The sequence below is a fragment of the Anguilla rostrata genome, chromosome 7, assembly GCF_018555375.3.
Source record: "Anguilla rostrata isolate EN2019 chromosome 7, ASM1855537v3, whole genome shotgun sequence".
Lineage (NCBI taxonomy): Eukaryota > Metazoa > Chordata > Actinopteri > Anguilliformes > Anguillidae > Anguilla > Anguilla rostrata.
Window position 1 is genome coordinate 48,373,623 of NC_057939.1, and position 14,363 is coordinate 48,387,985.

A 14,363-nucleotide genomic window follows, 5' to 3' on the forward strand; every position below is an offset into this window, starting at 1 on the left:
TACGCTCGTACACGTGTGTTTACTTAAAATGCAGTCGCCCCCATACAGTGACAGCAGCGGGCAGCCGCACCGTCGTTTGTGTGATCAGCGGTCAGGGCAGACCTCGGTCAGAGATCGCGGGCGTGAGGACGGGCCCGAGACGCCCGCCTTTTGCGTTTGACGCTGGAATGCGGCAATTTGAATACGCGTCAAACGCGCGGCGGCGGCTCATGCTTCACCCGCTCTTGCGTGAACCTTCATCCATCACACCTCGGGTGACATCGCCGTCCCGTGAGTAAATATCGTTAGACCCATGCTAAACCCGCCGGCCGGCCTCATTTAAGGCGGGGGTGGGGGGGGGGGGGGATCTCCGCGTGAAATTTTCAGGGGTGACGGTCCGCTCGGCCCCGAGACGCGCGAAGAGGAGAGACGTCCTAAAGGCGGAACGGAGACCCCCCCCCCCATCCGCGCCCCCTCTCCCGTGTGTTTACAGGGAGCGCTGACACCCGCCAACGACGCCGCCACCACTGCGAAACGCGGGTTCCGCCCCGCGCCCGCGCTTCACCGGTAGCCCCGCGTTTAAAAAAAGAGAGCGGCGGTTTTTATCTCCGAACGCTTTCCCGGAGGCGGATCCGAAGCCCCGCCCCCGGGCGCTTAATTAAAAGCGGGATTCCGGTGCCATTAAGGTTAAATGGCAGCATCGCCTCCGTGGCAACGCGTCGCAGGCGACAGCGTCACAGTTCCTCAGCGCAAAGCGTGTATGTTTAGCCTTTTTATTTGCGGGGCTGTAAATTCTACATGCGATTTATTTCTGCGGGGGGGGGGGAAGGGGGGGGGTCATTGCTGTGCTGTCCTGTCCTCTCACTCAAAATAAGTGAATCCCTTTTTTTTTCCTGACCAAAGCGTAGTTCGTATCAGACTGCAGACAGTGAGATTTCTTTTGTCTTGAGGGGCTACAGTCATGCCACCACTGTGTCTTTTGGCATTAAAAGCAATGAAAGGTGATCTTTTGTCCAAGGAAATCCTCGCTGTGCCCCTTCCCCTGTTAGTGTTAGCCCCGTTAAACTTTCTCTACAGAACGCAATTCCTTTTTTTTTCCTTTTATGGGGACGATTACCATCCAAATAAGTTTAATTGTAAAGGTTGAAAACGTTGGCTTTTTCAAATAAAAAATTTAATGGCCCCAAGTTGTAATTTGTGGTTTTAAGTAGATTAGGAAAAAAATAGGATTCATTGTGTTCACCTGTTAATAAAAAGACATCCTTTTCTATATAAATCTTCAGGTTTTCAGCACGCCGGTTGTTAATACTCTATTAGAAATTTTCATATAACTAGCAAAGGCAATCAGGCCCTCTTCTCTGAATATTTTAAACATTGGCCATGTAAAATTTATGCCTAATTTGAATACTTATTTGCTGCCTGTTCTCGGCACTGGCTTTGTGTTTTTTTCCTGGAGAGATTCATCAGAGCTTGTCACTTTTGCTATTTTGTACTCTCTCTTTTCTGCCGCTAATGTACAAGCGCAGCGCCTAACAGGAGATATTTGTTCAGAAACACATCTGGTTGGGCGGTTATTCAGTGTAGCCAGGGCAGCTGTCACCGTCTGTGTAACTAAACTTGTGTTTGTTTTGCTTGTATCCTGTTTATTTTTGCTGGGAACATCCTTGAAGCCTCTATCTGGAATTTCCACTTGTCTGAGAAACCACCCCCCCCCCCCCCACACACACACACACCCTCCTCTCTCCCTCCCCCACGTGTTGTTACAAGTGTACTTCGAGAGGAAAAAAAAAAGAAAGAAAAGGCGTTCTTCGCCGATTTGAAAACCACCCATGTATCGCGGATCACTTTGTTGTGTGAAGCATTTGATGATCGCAATTATTTCGCAGTCCAAAGCTGTCATGGTACAGTATGCTCTAATTCAATGCTTGAAATGAATTACTGATCCACGGTATGTGACAAAATTCATGTATTTACCCTTAGGACGCTGTGGCATCAGACTGAGCAACAGTAAAGCAGTATATTATTCCCTCAAATATTCATTCTATCTTACCAACACAAGAGATGGAAATGTTACACGGGCCGTATACTTCTACCTATTCATATGTAAGAGGTGTGTGTACGTGTGTTTGTGTGCGTGTGAAAAATGTGTAATGAATTTGCTTGGTTGAATGACAAAAGTAGGGATAGAGAAAACTGCAAAAGCCTAGCATGTCTGTAATGAAATGATAATAATATCTAATATGCATATATATATATATATACACACACACACACACACACACACATATATATATATATATGCAATTACTGCAGTACCTTGTTATATGCACACCTTTAAATAGCATTTGTTGGGGGTCAGAGTATTTTTTACATTTTTTAATTTATTACAAGGGTTTCAACTGATCTTAGCAGGGTTCCTCCTCTGCCTCCACGAAAGTACAGCACATTTACGCAGGAGAAAATGATAAAACATTTATTACTATAGAGGAGATAATATGCATAATTGATGCTGTTTTTAGCACAATCATTAGCGATATTTTTTTTGATAGATTTTTATTTTCGGTCTTTCATATCGAGCGCACGCCAGGAAAATGAATTTTATATCTTTCATATATCTGCCCGCGCTGAAATTGAGGTTTAAGTCATCTTCCGCTGAGCAGTTTGATTGCGGCGCGCGCGCGTGCTTAATTATGCCCCTGGAAGGACACGGCTAAATGTTTTAAATGTCACAAAATAAATGAATATCTGCGGTTTGATGGGAAAACTGGCCGGCGTGTGACACACAAGGTTTTTATTTTAATTTTTTTTTTTTTTTTTTTTTTTTTGCTTTAGAAGCCTCTGAGGCAATTTTTTTTTAATTCCTCGCTATAGGAAAAAGGAGAGCGACCCATTAGAGCATTTATCACCAGATGATACCATATGATTTGTAATTCCCTTACAAAATTTTAATTTAGCATGATTAGCTTTGCATCATTAAACAACTCCTTTTGCCTGAGCTCCGCTGTAAGAATCTATCAAGACTGGGAATATTTTAAGAGAGGCCATATACCTAGCCAGGGATACCAGAGCATAATGGTATGTTAAGAGTGTGTGTGTTGTGTGAGTACGTGTGTGTGTGTGAGTACATGTGTGTGAGTGCGTGTTCGTGCATAATCTTTCCCCGAAAACATTTAACAAAAATTACAGTAAATCGATAAAACTGTTTGCTGTTGACTTTAGACCCTGTGTGTCGACTGCCAAAATGTGTAGCTGTTTTTATATTTATATTCCTATCAGTGGTAAGAGTCGTCCCTATTATAATTTTACTACAATTAAATTTTTATCTGGGAAATGCACATCAGAGCATTGCACTTTTGCAATGCTTTTTATTTAGATGTATTCAATGAATGCATAATGCATCTTTGCACGCCCATTCCCCTTAGCTTTAATTTGTATAAAGGGAGCCTCTCTTAAATAATTAAAGTGTAAAAAAAAAAAAAGGTGTAACAGGAGCATTAATTGGTCCCTCTTAATCATTTCTAGGTTTTAAGTCATGATGCAGGATTCTGCCACCGAGACAATAAGCAACAGTTCAATGAGTCAAAATGGAATGAGCAGTCTTAGCAGCCAATTAGATCCTGGCACTCGAGATGGAAGATCAAGTGGTGGTGACACCAGCAGCGAAGTAAGCACAGTCGAGCTGCTGCATCTGCAACAACAGCAGGTAAGTTGTTTTTCCCATAGAACCAGGGAGCCGCACTAGGATTCCTGGGGCTTCGCAAAGCATTGAAATATATATTTATATATATATATTTATGTGTAAGATGAGAAGGAGGACGTGTGAAGGGCGGTGTGTTTTTTAAAAAAGCAGTGTGGTGGGATGTCAGTGCCGTAAAGAGGCGGATTTAGTTCTTTTTTCTCTTCTCTGTAGTGGTTATTGTTTGGCTCATTAGTGTGATTGTTTGTTTGGCTCAGGCGGGGAGGTCTGTGTTGTTAAAGGCTCCACTGAACAGGGCAGGAGGGCAGCGGTGCCGGACAGGCTCTGAAGGGACCAGGGTTTTCTTTTCTTTTTTTTTCCCTCTTTCTCTCTCCCGCTCGGCTGTTTCTGCGCGGTTTGCCGGTTGTTTGTGCGAGGGGGGCTCTTGCCGGCCGCGGCTGTGTGAGCCAGAGAGAGAGAGAGAGAGAGAGAGAGAGGGAGAGAGACGGGGACAGGAGCCTGCTTGTTTTGTGCTCGGAGGCTGCAATACTCCAGTCGCCACCAGAGGGCCTCATAACTTGATCGTAACCTTCCGCTGCAAACATTACCGGGAGGCAAACCTTTGACCGGGAAAGAATTAAAAAGGCACCTAATTGAAGATGGTAATGAATTGTAAATCTTCCTCACTTCTGAGCCTTTTGGAAAGGGAAGAGAATAAAACAAACAGGTTTTTTTTCATATCCTGTATATTGCAGGTTTGATTGTACAAGTGTCTCTCTTTAATTTGTCTTTTTATTTGTTAATGTGTTATTGTATATTCATTTTTCTGTGGATGCTGGGATATTAATCAGTTCCCCATTTCTGCATTTCTGGAACTCCCCGCCCCTAAAAAAAACAAAAAATACAAACTGGGCTCTCAGGTGTACACACTGTTGGCAGTGAAAGTGAGGTTATTTGGATGTTTTTTTCCTCAGTTTCTTGGGGGGGTGATGGAGTTGTTATCCGGTCAGAACGGGGACGTGGAAAAGAGGGGAGAGCGAGCGTGCGGATGCGTGTGACAGTTCTGGAGCCCCACATGCGTGTGTGAAAAGAGCAGCACTGTAGGGCAGGAGGAGGAGGAGGAGGAGGAGGAAGAGGAGGGATGTCGGCGTGTCCGTGTTTCTTCTGCAGCTGCTGCTGGAGTCAACTGAAGCCCTGCAGTGGGTTTGGGGGGTGCGGGGGGGAGTTTGGGGGGCGGTGGGGCTGCTGTGGCAGAATGGAGCCAGGCCTACAGGCCCACTGGCCCCGGCTTCCTTCAGCTGCATTTGGAAAGGGGGGAGGGGGAGGGGGGAGGGAGGGAGGGGTGAGGAGGGGGAGGGGTGGGGGTTGGGACGGCAGGAGTGGGGGATGGGGGTGGGGGGGTATGGGGCTTCATCATTACAACACCATCACAGCACTATCACAGAGTCGCTGGTGCTTAACCCCTATTCATCATCTAACATCTGCCCTCTCCATGCAGTCAGCCCACACTCCTCTCTCTCCCTCTCTCTCTCTCTCTCTGTGCTTCCTCTCTCTCTTTCACCCTGTTGTCACTCTCTCACTCTCTTTCACTCTCTTGTCACTGTCTCTCTGTGTCTGTCTCCTTCTGTCTTTCTCTCTGTATCTCTCTGTCACGTTCTCTCTTTCTTACTCTTCTCTCTGTGCTTCCCCTCTCTCTTCACCTGTTCATCTTCACCCCTTTCACTCTCTTGTCACTGTCTCTCTCTGTCTGTCTCCTTCTGTCTTTCTCTCTGTATCTCTCTGTCACGTTCTCTCTCTATCTTTCACTCTCTCTCTCTCTCTCTGCATTCTCTTGGTTCAGATATCACCCTGTTGTGGATTTTGTGGTCGTTTTGGCCTTTATTTTCTCCGTATCAGAAAGGAGAGTTTATTAGAAGGGCTTTTATTTTGTTAACCCAAACTTGCAGTTTGTTTAAAAGGTTAGAATTATTGTTTTATTCAACATTATAGCAAATAACTTTTGAAAATGCACAGTATTACCAAAGAAAATTACTGATGCTTTGTTTTGTATGATGTTATACAGAAGTACAATGATATAAAAATGGCTTATTATTATTATTATTATTATTATTTGTAGTTGTAGTAGTAGCAGTAGTAGTTGCTGTTGCTGTTTTTAGTTTTGATATAATTATGTAAGTGAAATTCAAATAGCTTGTATAATGCTTACTATTATTATTATTATTATTATTATTAGTGGTAGTAGTAATAGTAATTACCAGTACTTATTGTTATATTTCTGTGGTTTGTGGTGTAATTAGCTAAATCAAATTCCGTTATATTTGAATAATGATGTTTTTATTATTTGCTCTAGAAGCACATTGACCTAGTAAACTCGATACAGACTAAAAGCAAAAGGACAATAACAAGCGAAGCGTTCGAAAGAGCATCTGAGGAGATAAAGATGAAAAGGCGCTCTGAGGAAAGTCTGGTATCGGCTCTGCGTTTACAGGCCGGGGTGGTTTTTTTGCGTGCGGACAGCCAGCAGGAAGTGGCGGCCTTTTGCAGAGCGATGTGATTATTTGTGTGAGGAGACAGACAGGGAAATCAGAGGTAATGCTAATAGGGCTCCAGAGGCCTTTTTTTTTCTTCTTCTTTTTTTTTTTTTTTTTTTTTTTTTACACAGAGGGGCCTATTCTCTGTTAACTTCACTTAGAATCTCTCTACAGAGCTCTCCTCATTAGGAGAGAGAGAGAGAGAGAGAGAGAGCACCTTGTTATCATAAACCTCTCTCTCTTTTTCCAAAGGGCCACTTTTGCCTCTGCCGTTTGGACGCCCACCGATCCAATTCCTCCGCTGCTTTTTTGTCTTAATCAAAAAAAAAAAGTTCAAGTGCCCTCACACGGGGGCGTGTGCACGCGTGCGTGAGCGTGCGTGGGTTTACGTGTGTGTGCGTGCGCGTGCCTGTGCGGAGGGTGGAGGGCGGAGGCGGGGGGTGGAGGTTAAACTGTGTGGTATAGCTCACACGAGGCCGATTACTTTCGTGGTTATAAAGGACCTGCAGTTGCTCGTTACCATGAGGAAGCAGAGAAGTGGAGAAAATAAATACCAAATAAAATCCACTTTTTCCTTTTTGAAAATTTGGAGGTTTTTGTCTTCACACTAAAACCATAAACTGTGTATTTTACTAGGTACTAGGTATTTTTAATTGAAGGAATTATTATTATTATTATTATTATATTTTTTTAAATTACAATTATTATTTTTACAATCAGTAATAATAATAACAGATATTACTATTATTATTATTTTATTGTTTTAATGCATAAAATAATAATCACGTTAATATTAATAGCGCTGCCATAAATTTGTCCATACAAGAAGCACAAAAGATTATTCCGTGGTGGCTGCTGAATTTTATTTGTGTATTAAAAAATGCGATGCTAATTGATCGGGCCGGAGAAGTCAAAATGTCACAGGCGAGCTCGCATTTCCTGCGCTCATTAAGCCGCTTAATTTCTCCGGATGTGATTTTCACACACGTTCCCGGAGCCGCAGGATTTCGCACAGCTGCGGGGAAATAAATAAATATATAACGCGCGTGTGCGCACCTACGTGTGCAGCTGTGGGTGTGGGACGTCGGGGGATATTACCCCTGATCAAACCCCCGCCGCTGGCGCGGTGGCGTTCGTCAAAATCCAGTCCGATTGAGAGCGGAAATTACGCCGCGGAACATGAATGGAAACAGAAAAAAATTTAGCTTAAAATTTGTATTCATTGATTCTGGAAGCCCGTCTCATGAACGTATAAAAAAAAATAACTAATGTATATGCATGACGCTTTGCATTGATCTTAAAATCTATGGCATACTGTACTTTAATGGACTACTCGGTTGATTATAGCGATTTATAATCTGCGTGGACTTATCGGGGGGTGATTGATGGCTCACGGGAAGAGCGCGGGCCTGTTTTCCGCGAATAAGAAACGTGTCTTCTTCTTTTTTTCTTCTTCTTTTGGCTTTTTTGAGTTGGCGAGCGTTAAAAAGAGCGGAGAGGAACGGTTTATCCCGGTTCTGCGACGTTTGGGGTTTTGTCGCGTTCGCTCCCGCAGTTTTTTTTTCGCCAACGCGTCGCGGAGTTCCATTCAGGATAGGTGCGCCCCCTCCCCTCGCCTGCCCCCCCATCCCCACCACTCACACCCGACGCCTACCTTAACATGAAAGCGTTTTCGCGGGGAGGAAATATGACAAGAGCATGTTCTGCTAATGAGGTCGAATGGCTGTTACATTACATTCCTCTGCTGTTTTCTATTAGCTTTTTATTTATCCCTATTTGCATTCAATCTTTTTTGCATTTGTTATCTCTCGCCCGGTTTGCAGGGGGGGTTGGGGGTGGGGGGGGGGCTTATAGGGCGCCTTTTCTCATTTTTCCGCCAATTGTAGCCGCGGCGCTCGGCCCACGAGTAGCCGGCGAATATAAAAGTGACTGCAATTAACCCGAGCGCGTCGCTGGAGGAGAATCTGAGATGGGAAATCTGACAGCGAATGACGGGCGTTTTTACGGGTTTAGGGGGAAAGAAAGTCTGAGTAACATCGCAAAGAGAGGCATTAGGGACCAGGTACCTGCAAATTAAGTGGCTGACACCGTCTATTGAGTTTTTTTTTTTTTTACAATTTTTTTTTTTGATTGTGGCGTGCTGAATTTTTTATATGAAGTCGGCTTGTTTTTTTAAAATATCCACGCCATTTCCAAAGGAGTATTTTCTTTGGTGGTGCTTGATCTTGTTTACGAGCAGGTTGAATTTAAGAGGGCAGATCAATGACGAACCATGATTCGCTATTTTATGGCCTCTTGCCTGTCATGTAGAGGAAGAGATCAGAGTAAAACAAAATAGAGCAGGTGAGCCAATGAGAGACGTGAATTTGAAGAGAAAAATTTAAGTTAGTGTATGCTCATAATTGGAAGCCAGTGACCTTCACGTGTATATTTCAGCCAATCAGAAAGGAAGTACAGAGAGTTTGGAGACTCTGAGGCCTAGGTTGTTGTCTGAAATGGGGGTGCTCTGTTCGCGGAAAGCAGACCGGGGCTGAAGAGGAGGTACAGTAAGCCAGGTGAAGAGCGCTAAAGCGGACCGGGGGGGTGCAGGTGCGTTGGGTTCGGATCGCAGGAAGTCGCGGCAGGTCGGAGAGGAAGTCCGAGTTCCCCGGGGCGACGCTCGGGCGGGCGATGAGAGAAACAGCGATGGCGGTAATGGAGGAGCAGCTTTGGCGGTTGAGACTCTGTCAGGACTTCTCCCCCTCAAACAGTTTTTTTTCTTTTTTCTTTTTTAGGTGACAAATCACAGGCAACATGGCTTCCGTTGGCACGCATCACGCATGCAGCACGCAACATTTATTCTGTTTTGTCAGGTGTTTAGGAGGCTACTGGGACTTTTAATTAGCGTCAGTTAGGAAGACGCATTGTGCGGCTGCGATACAGTGGCGGCACGCCGAGCTTTTTTTAAATTATCATTTTTTTTTCCCTCCGTGCGAACCACATACCACAACACATCGCGGCCTTTGGGGAAAAATCGGCAAAATGAAAAGTTGCAGCTCTGTTGTCCTTAGCACCTCCAGCTCATCAAACTCAAAACTCTCGCGCAGACGCGAATTGAAATTGCCCTTGAGCATAATTTAGAAACCTAATCATCAAGGTTTTACGCTCTGCGGATAGGAAAGGGAGATGATTCTCATTTACACTCTAACACGAAGAAGCTCATTAGTTTTATCTTACAGGCCGAGATTACATTACTCAAGTGTGTAAATAAAACATCTTACAACTGCTTTAAATTTTTAATAAAGCATTTTGAAATATTAACGGTTTTGTTTAGGAACTGCATTGTTCATCACCGTTGATGTGCAACCTGATTTGCAGCCTGAATGATATTTTTTTAAAGGCAATATAAAACAACGCTTTTTTTTTTACGCCTCCGCGATACGATATCACATTTGTTTTCCGTTTCCATCGCCGTTCTTCAAATAGAGAAGAAAAATGTGCCCTATTTATTTATCATCACGCGCGTTTCAGTTAACATTTCTCGTTTCATCCGCTCGGTCCCTGAAGCGCGGTGTACTTGGCTTGACATATAGAGTTGTTGTCTCCTCCTCGATGACAGGACAGATAAACGATATGAATGACAGGGTTGCTGGTGTTCCATCCTTTCCCCCAGACAAAACAGATGGTATTATTCTATTATCTACCACTGCAGTTTTTTTCTTTTTTTTCTTTTCCTTTTTCTTTTTTCCTCTCTCTCTCCCTTTCGCTCTCTCTCTCTCTCACCGCGGTGTGTGTCCGTCTACGTTAAGGCACACCGCGTGGCTTGGTGGAATTTGCAGTGCACATCTATGGGTAACTACATTTCACTGTTGGTGTCCCCCGAGATGCAGGCAAATGTCAGGCGGTTGCTTGAGAGGGAGGAAAAGTGAAATCTGCTGGAAACAAACACTTATGAGCATTTCATGGCTGATCACCCGCGCCGGTGTTGCCGGGGACGACAGGTGCTGCTCAGGGGAGCGTCGCAGGTGAAAGCAGACCCGGCCGCCGATGAAACCCGACTGCCCAAACACGTCTGGATTAGAGAAACGCCACCGTCCCTCCCGCCACACAGACACACATGCACACATACACACACACACACATGCACACACACACACACATACATACACACACACGCACACACACACACACACGCACATGCACATGCACACACACACACACACACTCATACACAGACACACGCGCGCACACACACACACACACACATACACACAAGCGCGCAGACACACACACTCACACACACACACAGGCACACACACGACAACACACACACACACACACACACAGGCACACACACCATACACACACACACACATGCGCGCACACACACACACAGACGCACATGCACATACACACACACACGCACACACATACACACATGCGCACACACATACACACGCACATGCACACACACACGCACACACACTCATATACACAGACACACACGCACACGCATGCACACACGCACACACACACATATACACAGACACACACACACACACACACAGGCACACACAAATACCAGCACACACACACACACACTCTTATACACAGGCACACACACACACACACAGGCACACACACACACACACACAGGCACACACACACACACACACACCACTCTAATCCTGCTTCTGGCAGGTGAGCTCTTCTCTGGGACTAGCCTCCTGGTCACATCGCTCCAGAGGACGGGCACAGGAAGCCATGCGCTGCTTACAATCAACTTTATTTGCTTTCGGACGAACGATGGCGCTGGAAAGGGGGGGAGGGTAAAAAAAACGTGTCTGCCATTTCTAATTCATGAGTTCTGGAGCGTCTCCCTCTCCTTTGACTGGGCTCCAGTTGGGTCCGCAGTGTCCTTGTCCCTGGGTCTCTCTGTCAGCGAGCCCACCGAGGTGGCTCCCTTCCCCCTGTTTCCCCGTGAACACGGGACAGCTTTGTTTTCAGAACGCACCTGCCTTTAATTAAAAACCCTGGGCTTAGAGAACGGAGAATTAGCGCCCTTGGTGTCCTTGTTCTGAATCGCCAAATCTTGTCACAAATTAATTTATTTTTGACATTCTGGCGTTTTTTTGCATGTCTGTTTTTTTATCAGTCAGAGAGGTTTCTATAGTGGGAAGCATGATTGAGGCAGATTATTTTATTGGCGTGTAGTCAGTGAGGTACATAGGTCTAATCCTTATTTTTGCATACCCTGCATGGTAGATAGCATTGGATATACTAATGAAGTTACATGGGTATTAATGTTTATGGAGATGTGTGGTTCAGTCACCATTTTTCCTTAATTTTGTCTTATGAATGTTTTTTGTAGTTTGTTTCTTTTTTCTTTTCTCTGCACAAAGCAAGGTAGCATGACAATTAGGTGTACACCGAACTGAAATATCGATCGAATCACTGAGGAGCTGAGGGGATGTAACAGGTGTAGAGCAGTCGCATGGTTAAATGGGTCAGAAGTTTACCTCTGAAAAGGATGGCATAGAGGATAGCTTCTCCCTTTTTTTACTCTTCTGTGAAGCACCACTTCCCGTTCCTGGTCCCGGGGAGCCGCTGGGTCCGCTGCTTTCATTGTTACTCAGCACTTAATCGATCCTTTTACGATCCGTTAATTCACCTTGGTTTTTTTTCTCTCTTTTTTTGGGGTCTTAACTGGTCGTTGCTTTAAGATGGAAGCAAAAACCATTAGACCCTGTGGTTCTTCAGGACCAGGGTTCGGAGCCCTTGTGTAAGGGTTAGCTTTGGGTATTTGGCCTGTATTTTAAGGGAAAAGCCTACTTTACTGAAGGCTACAGGGCCAGGTCTTTTAACTGTACGGTCTGTCACATGTAATGCTAGGATCAGTGGATAACTGCAGGCGTATGGAGGGCCTTTGGAGAGCCTGGTAAAGCACATGTAAATGGTGTATTAATGGAGTGACTCTTTCACTGTGGCTCTTACAGTTGTTGTTTCCATGAGGTCATGCGGTGATGTCACAAAGGGTGTGAGAAGGTGGCAGAGAGTAAAGGCGACTTGGTAAGAACAGTGGAAAAGTTATAATAGACCACTGGCTCAGGTCAGTGCCTGATCTCCCCATCCCACCCACTACTGAGGAGTAGAAACCAGGATCTGGAGCTGGACAGTTTAGAAAATTGCAGAACAACACTGAACAGTGCATCAAGACTTGATGTGTAAGCTTTTTTTTGCACAGATTTAGCTAAATAAAGAAGTAAAAACAACAATAATACCCGGTTACAAAGGCAGTTTGAAGTCGTGTAAGTTTATGTGAAAGGCTGAGAATTTTCTTAGGTTCTCGGCCGAAGCAGAGGGTCCTGGTGGAGTGTACAGCCGTCTCTGTGGGGTCTCACAGATACGGACTGGAAGTCCATTTAACACCATGCGTGGCTATGAGAGAAGAAGAGAGAGAGAGAGAGGCAGTGAGGGAAGTAGAGAGAGAAGGAAAGGGAAAGGGAGTCGGAGAGAGGAAGGGAGAGAGGGGGGAAGAGAGATTGAGAGCGATAGTTTTGCACAACAGAAGGGGCGAAGGATGTTCTGGTCTTTGTCAGGTCTTGTATGCGATGCCTTTTAAAGCAGCAGGAAAGCAAGCGCAGATAAGAGGGCAGGGTGGAAATGAAGGAGTACAGGTCAGGAGAGATCACTTCAAAGAGCAGAGAGGGGGGGAGGGAGAGAGAGAGAAAGGCAGAGAGAGGGAGGGAGAGAGTGGGAGAGAGACAGAGGGAGAGGGGTGAAAGAGGGAGGGAGAGAGAGAGAGGGAGAAGGGGGGGTGAGGCTCAAGGGGTGGGGGGTTTGGGCACGTGGTATGAGTGGAAAGGGGGGAGGGAGGGTGGCACCGGGTGGAGGTTTTGCTGTTGGGGAAGCTGATAGGCCTCTCGTCTCAGTGCCCAAACAGAGAACACCTCTGGATTTTTACAACTTGATTCCCTACAAACAGCACAGAACTTCTCAGCAGTGACAGTCTGAAACACTAAGAAGGCAGGGGAAGGTAGATAACTGTCTCTACACTGACTGCTACCTGTAGCTTAGATGTTTAACCTGGAAAAAAGATGTTTGGGCAGAACTTTCACAGAGAGGGTCAGCTCAGCAGGGTTTCCCAGATTACCCCCAACCTACTCTACCGCCCTGGGTCGGATACATATTTAAAATACTTTGAGTCTTTTGATGCTAGTAAAATATTTTTTTAAATCCTGCAGATCTATGAGAATTTTAAAAAAAAGTCACTAACTGATTCTGACAATCATATGGGTTGTTGTGAATGTTGACATTTTAAAGTTGTCAGTTTACTGGAATTGTACTGGCCTGTAACGGTTACTTCAAATAATTATTTGGCCCAAGTTCGGTTCTTTCTTGCCAAAGTAGAGCTGCTGAAAAAGAATTCCCATGGCGAAGGAGAGAAGAAAGACTGGAGAGTGATGGGAATGGACAGACGTGTAGACACGAGTACGAAGGCTTGGTGTGGGTTCGGTTAAATAAGGAGAAAGGATATTTGTCAGCGTTTCAGTGACGTCTTCTCAAAAAGTCAATTGGAAGTCACTCACTTGGTATTTCACTTAAAACTAAGAGAGTGTTTTTTGTCCCGAGACTTAAAAATATATTGCATTGAGTCTGAATAAGTTACTGGCTTTGTAAATAAGTGCAAATGTAAGTTTTTCAGCAGCATATTTTTTTTAGCGCATACAAAATATCCCTGGTGTAAGTTGTTTTGAACTGATCTGTGCCAGTGCAGGCACACAAACAAAGTATTTTGGAGCATTGATGTGTTATATATATATTTTTGGTTTGCAAGCAAAAAAAAAAAAACTCAAGGCAAGTAGGTTAGGTATTGGGTATTCTCCACAATGCTGGCATCCGTTTAACACTGAGCTTAAAATTCACATGTCTGCATATGCTGGCAGTCTTAAGCTGACAACCAAGAGGCAGGATTTGCTGGAAGGAGCTTTAGAGTCTTGTGAATTTAACAAGCGTGCCCGAATTTCACATCATTGTCTGCTTTAGCAATGAACGCTATCAAATCAGGAGTCGAAATACTTGCCTAAGGTTGTTTTTTTTCCCCCCCTTTCCTTGTAACAAATATTGAAATGACTTTTGAAATAGTGAATTGGTTGTTCTTGGTCCTCTGGTGATATTTCTATTTAGCTCAGAAAATG

At 44.7% G+C, this 14,363-nt stretch overlaps 1 protein-coding gene across 4 annotated transcripts in view; it reads left to right on the plus strand.

The window, feature by feature from the left end:
* foxp2 (forkhead box P2) overlaps positions 1 to 14,363 on the plus strand; it is a 146,208-nt gene that overhangs the window by 59,076 nt on the left and 72,769 nt on the right. For 3 of the 4 annotated variants that reach the window (XM_064344831.1, XM_064344832.1, XM_064344833.1), the window contains exon 4: positions 3,502 to 3,682. The exons of the other annotated variant lie outside the window; for it this stretch is intronic. In XM_064344831.1, coding sequence (XP_064200901.1) covers positions 3,512 to 3,682 — 171 coding nt within the window. In that variant the 5' untranslated portion in view covers positions 3,502 to 3,511. The remainder of the gene's footprint in view (positions 1 to 3,501; positions 3,683 to 14,363) is intronic. 4 annotated transcript variants of the gene reach the window in all.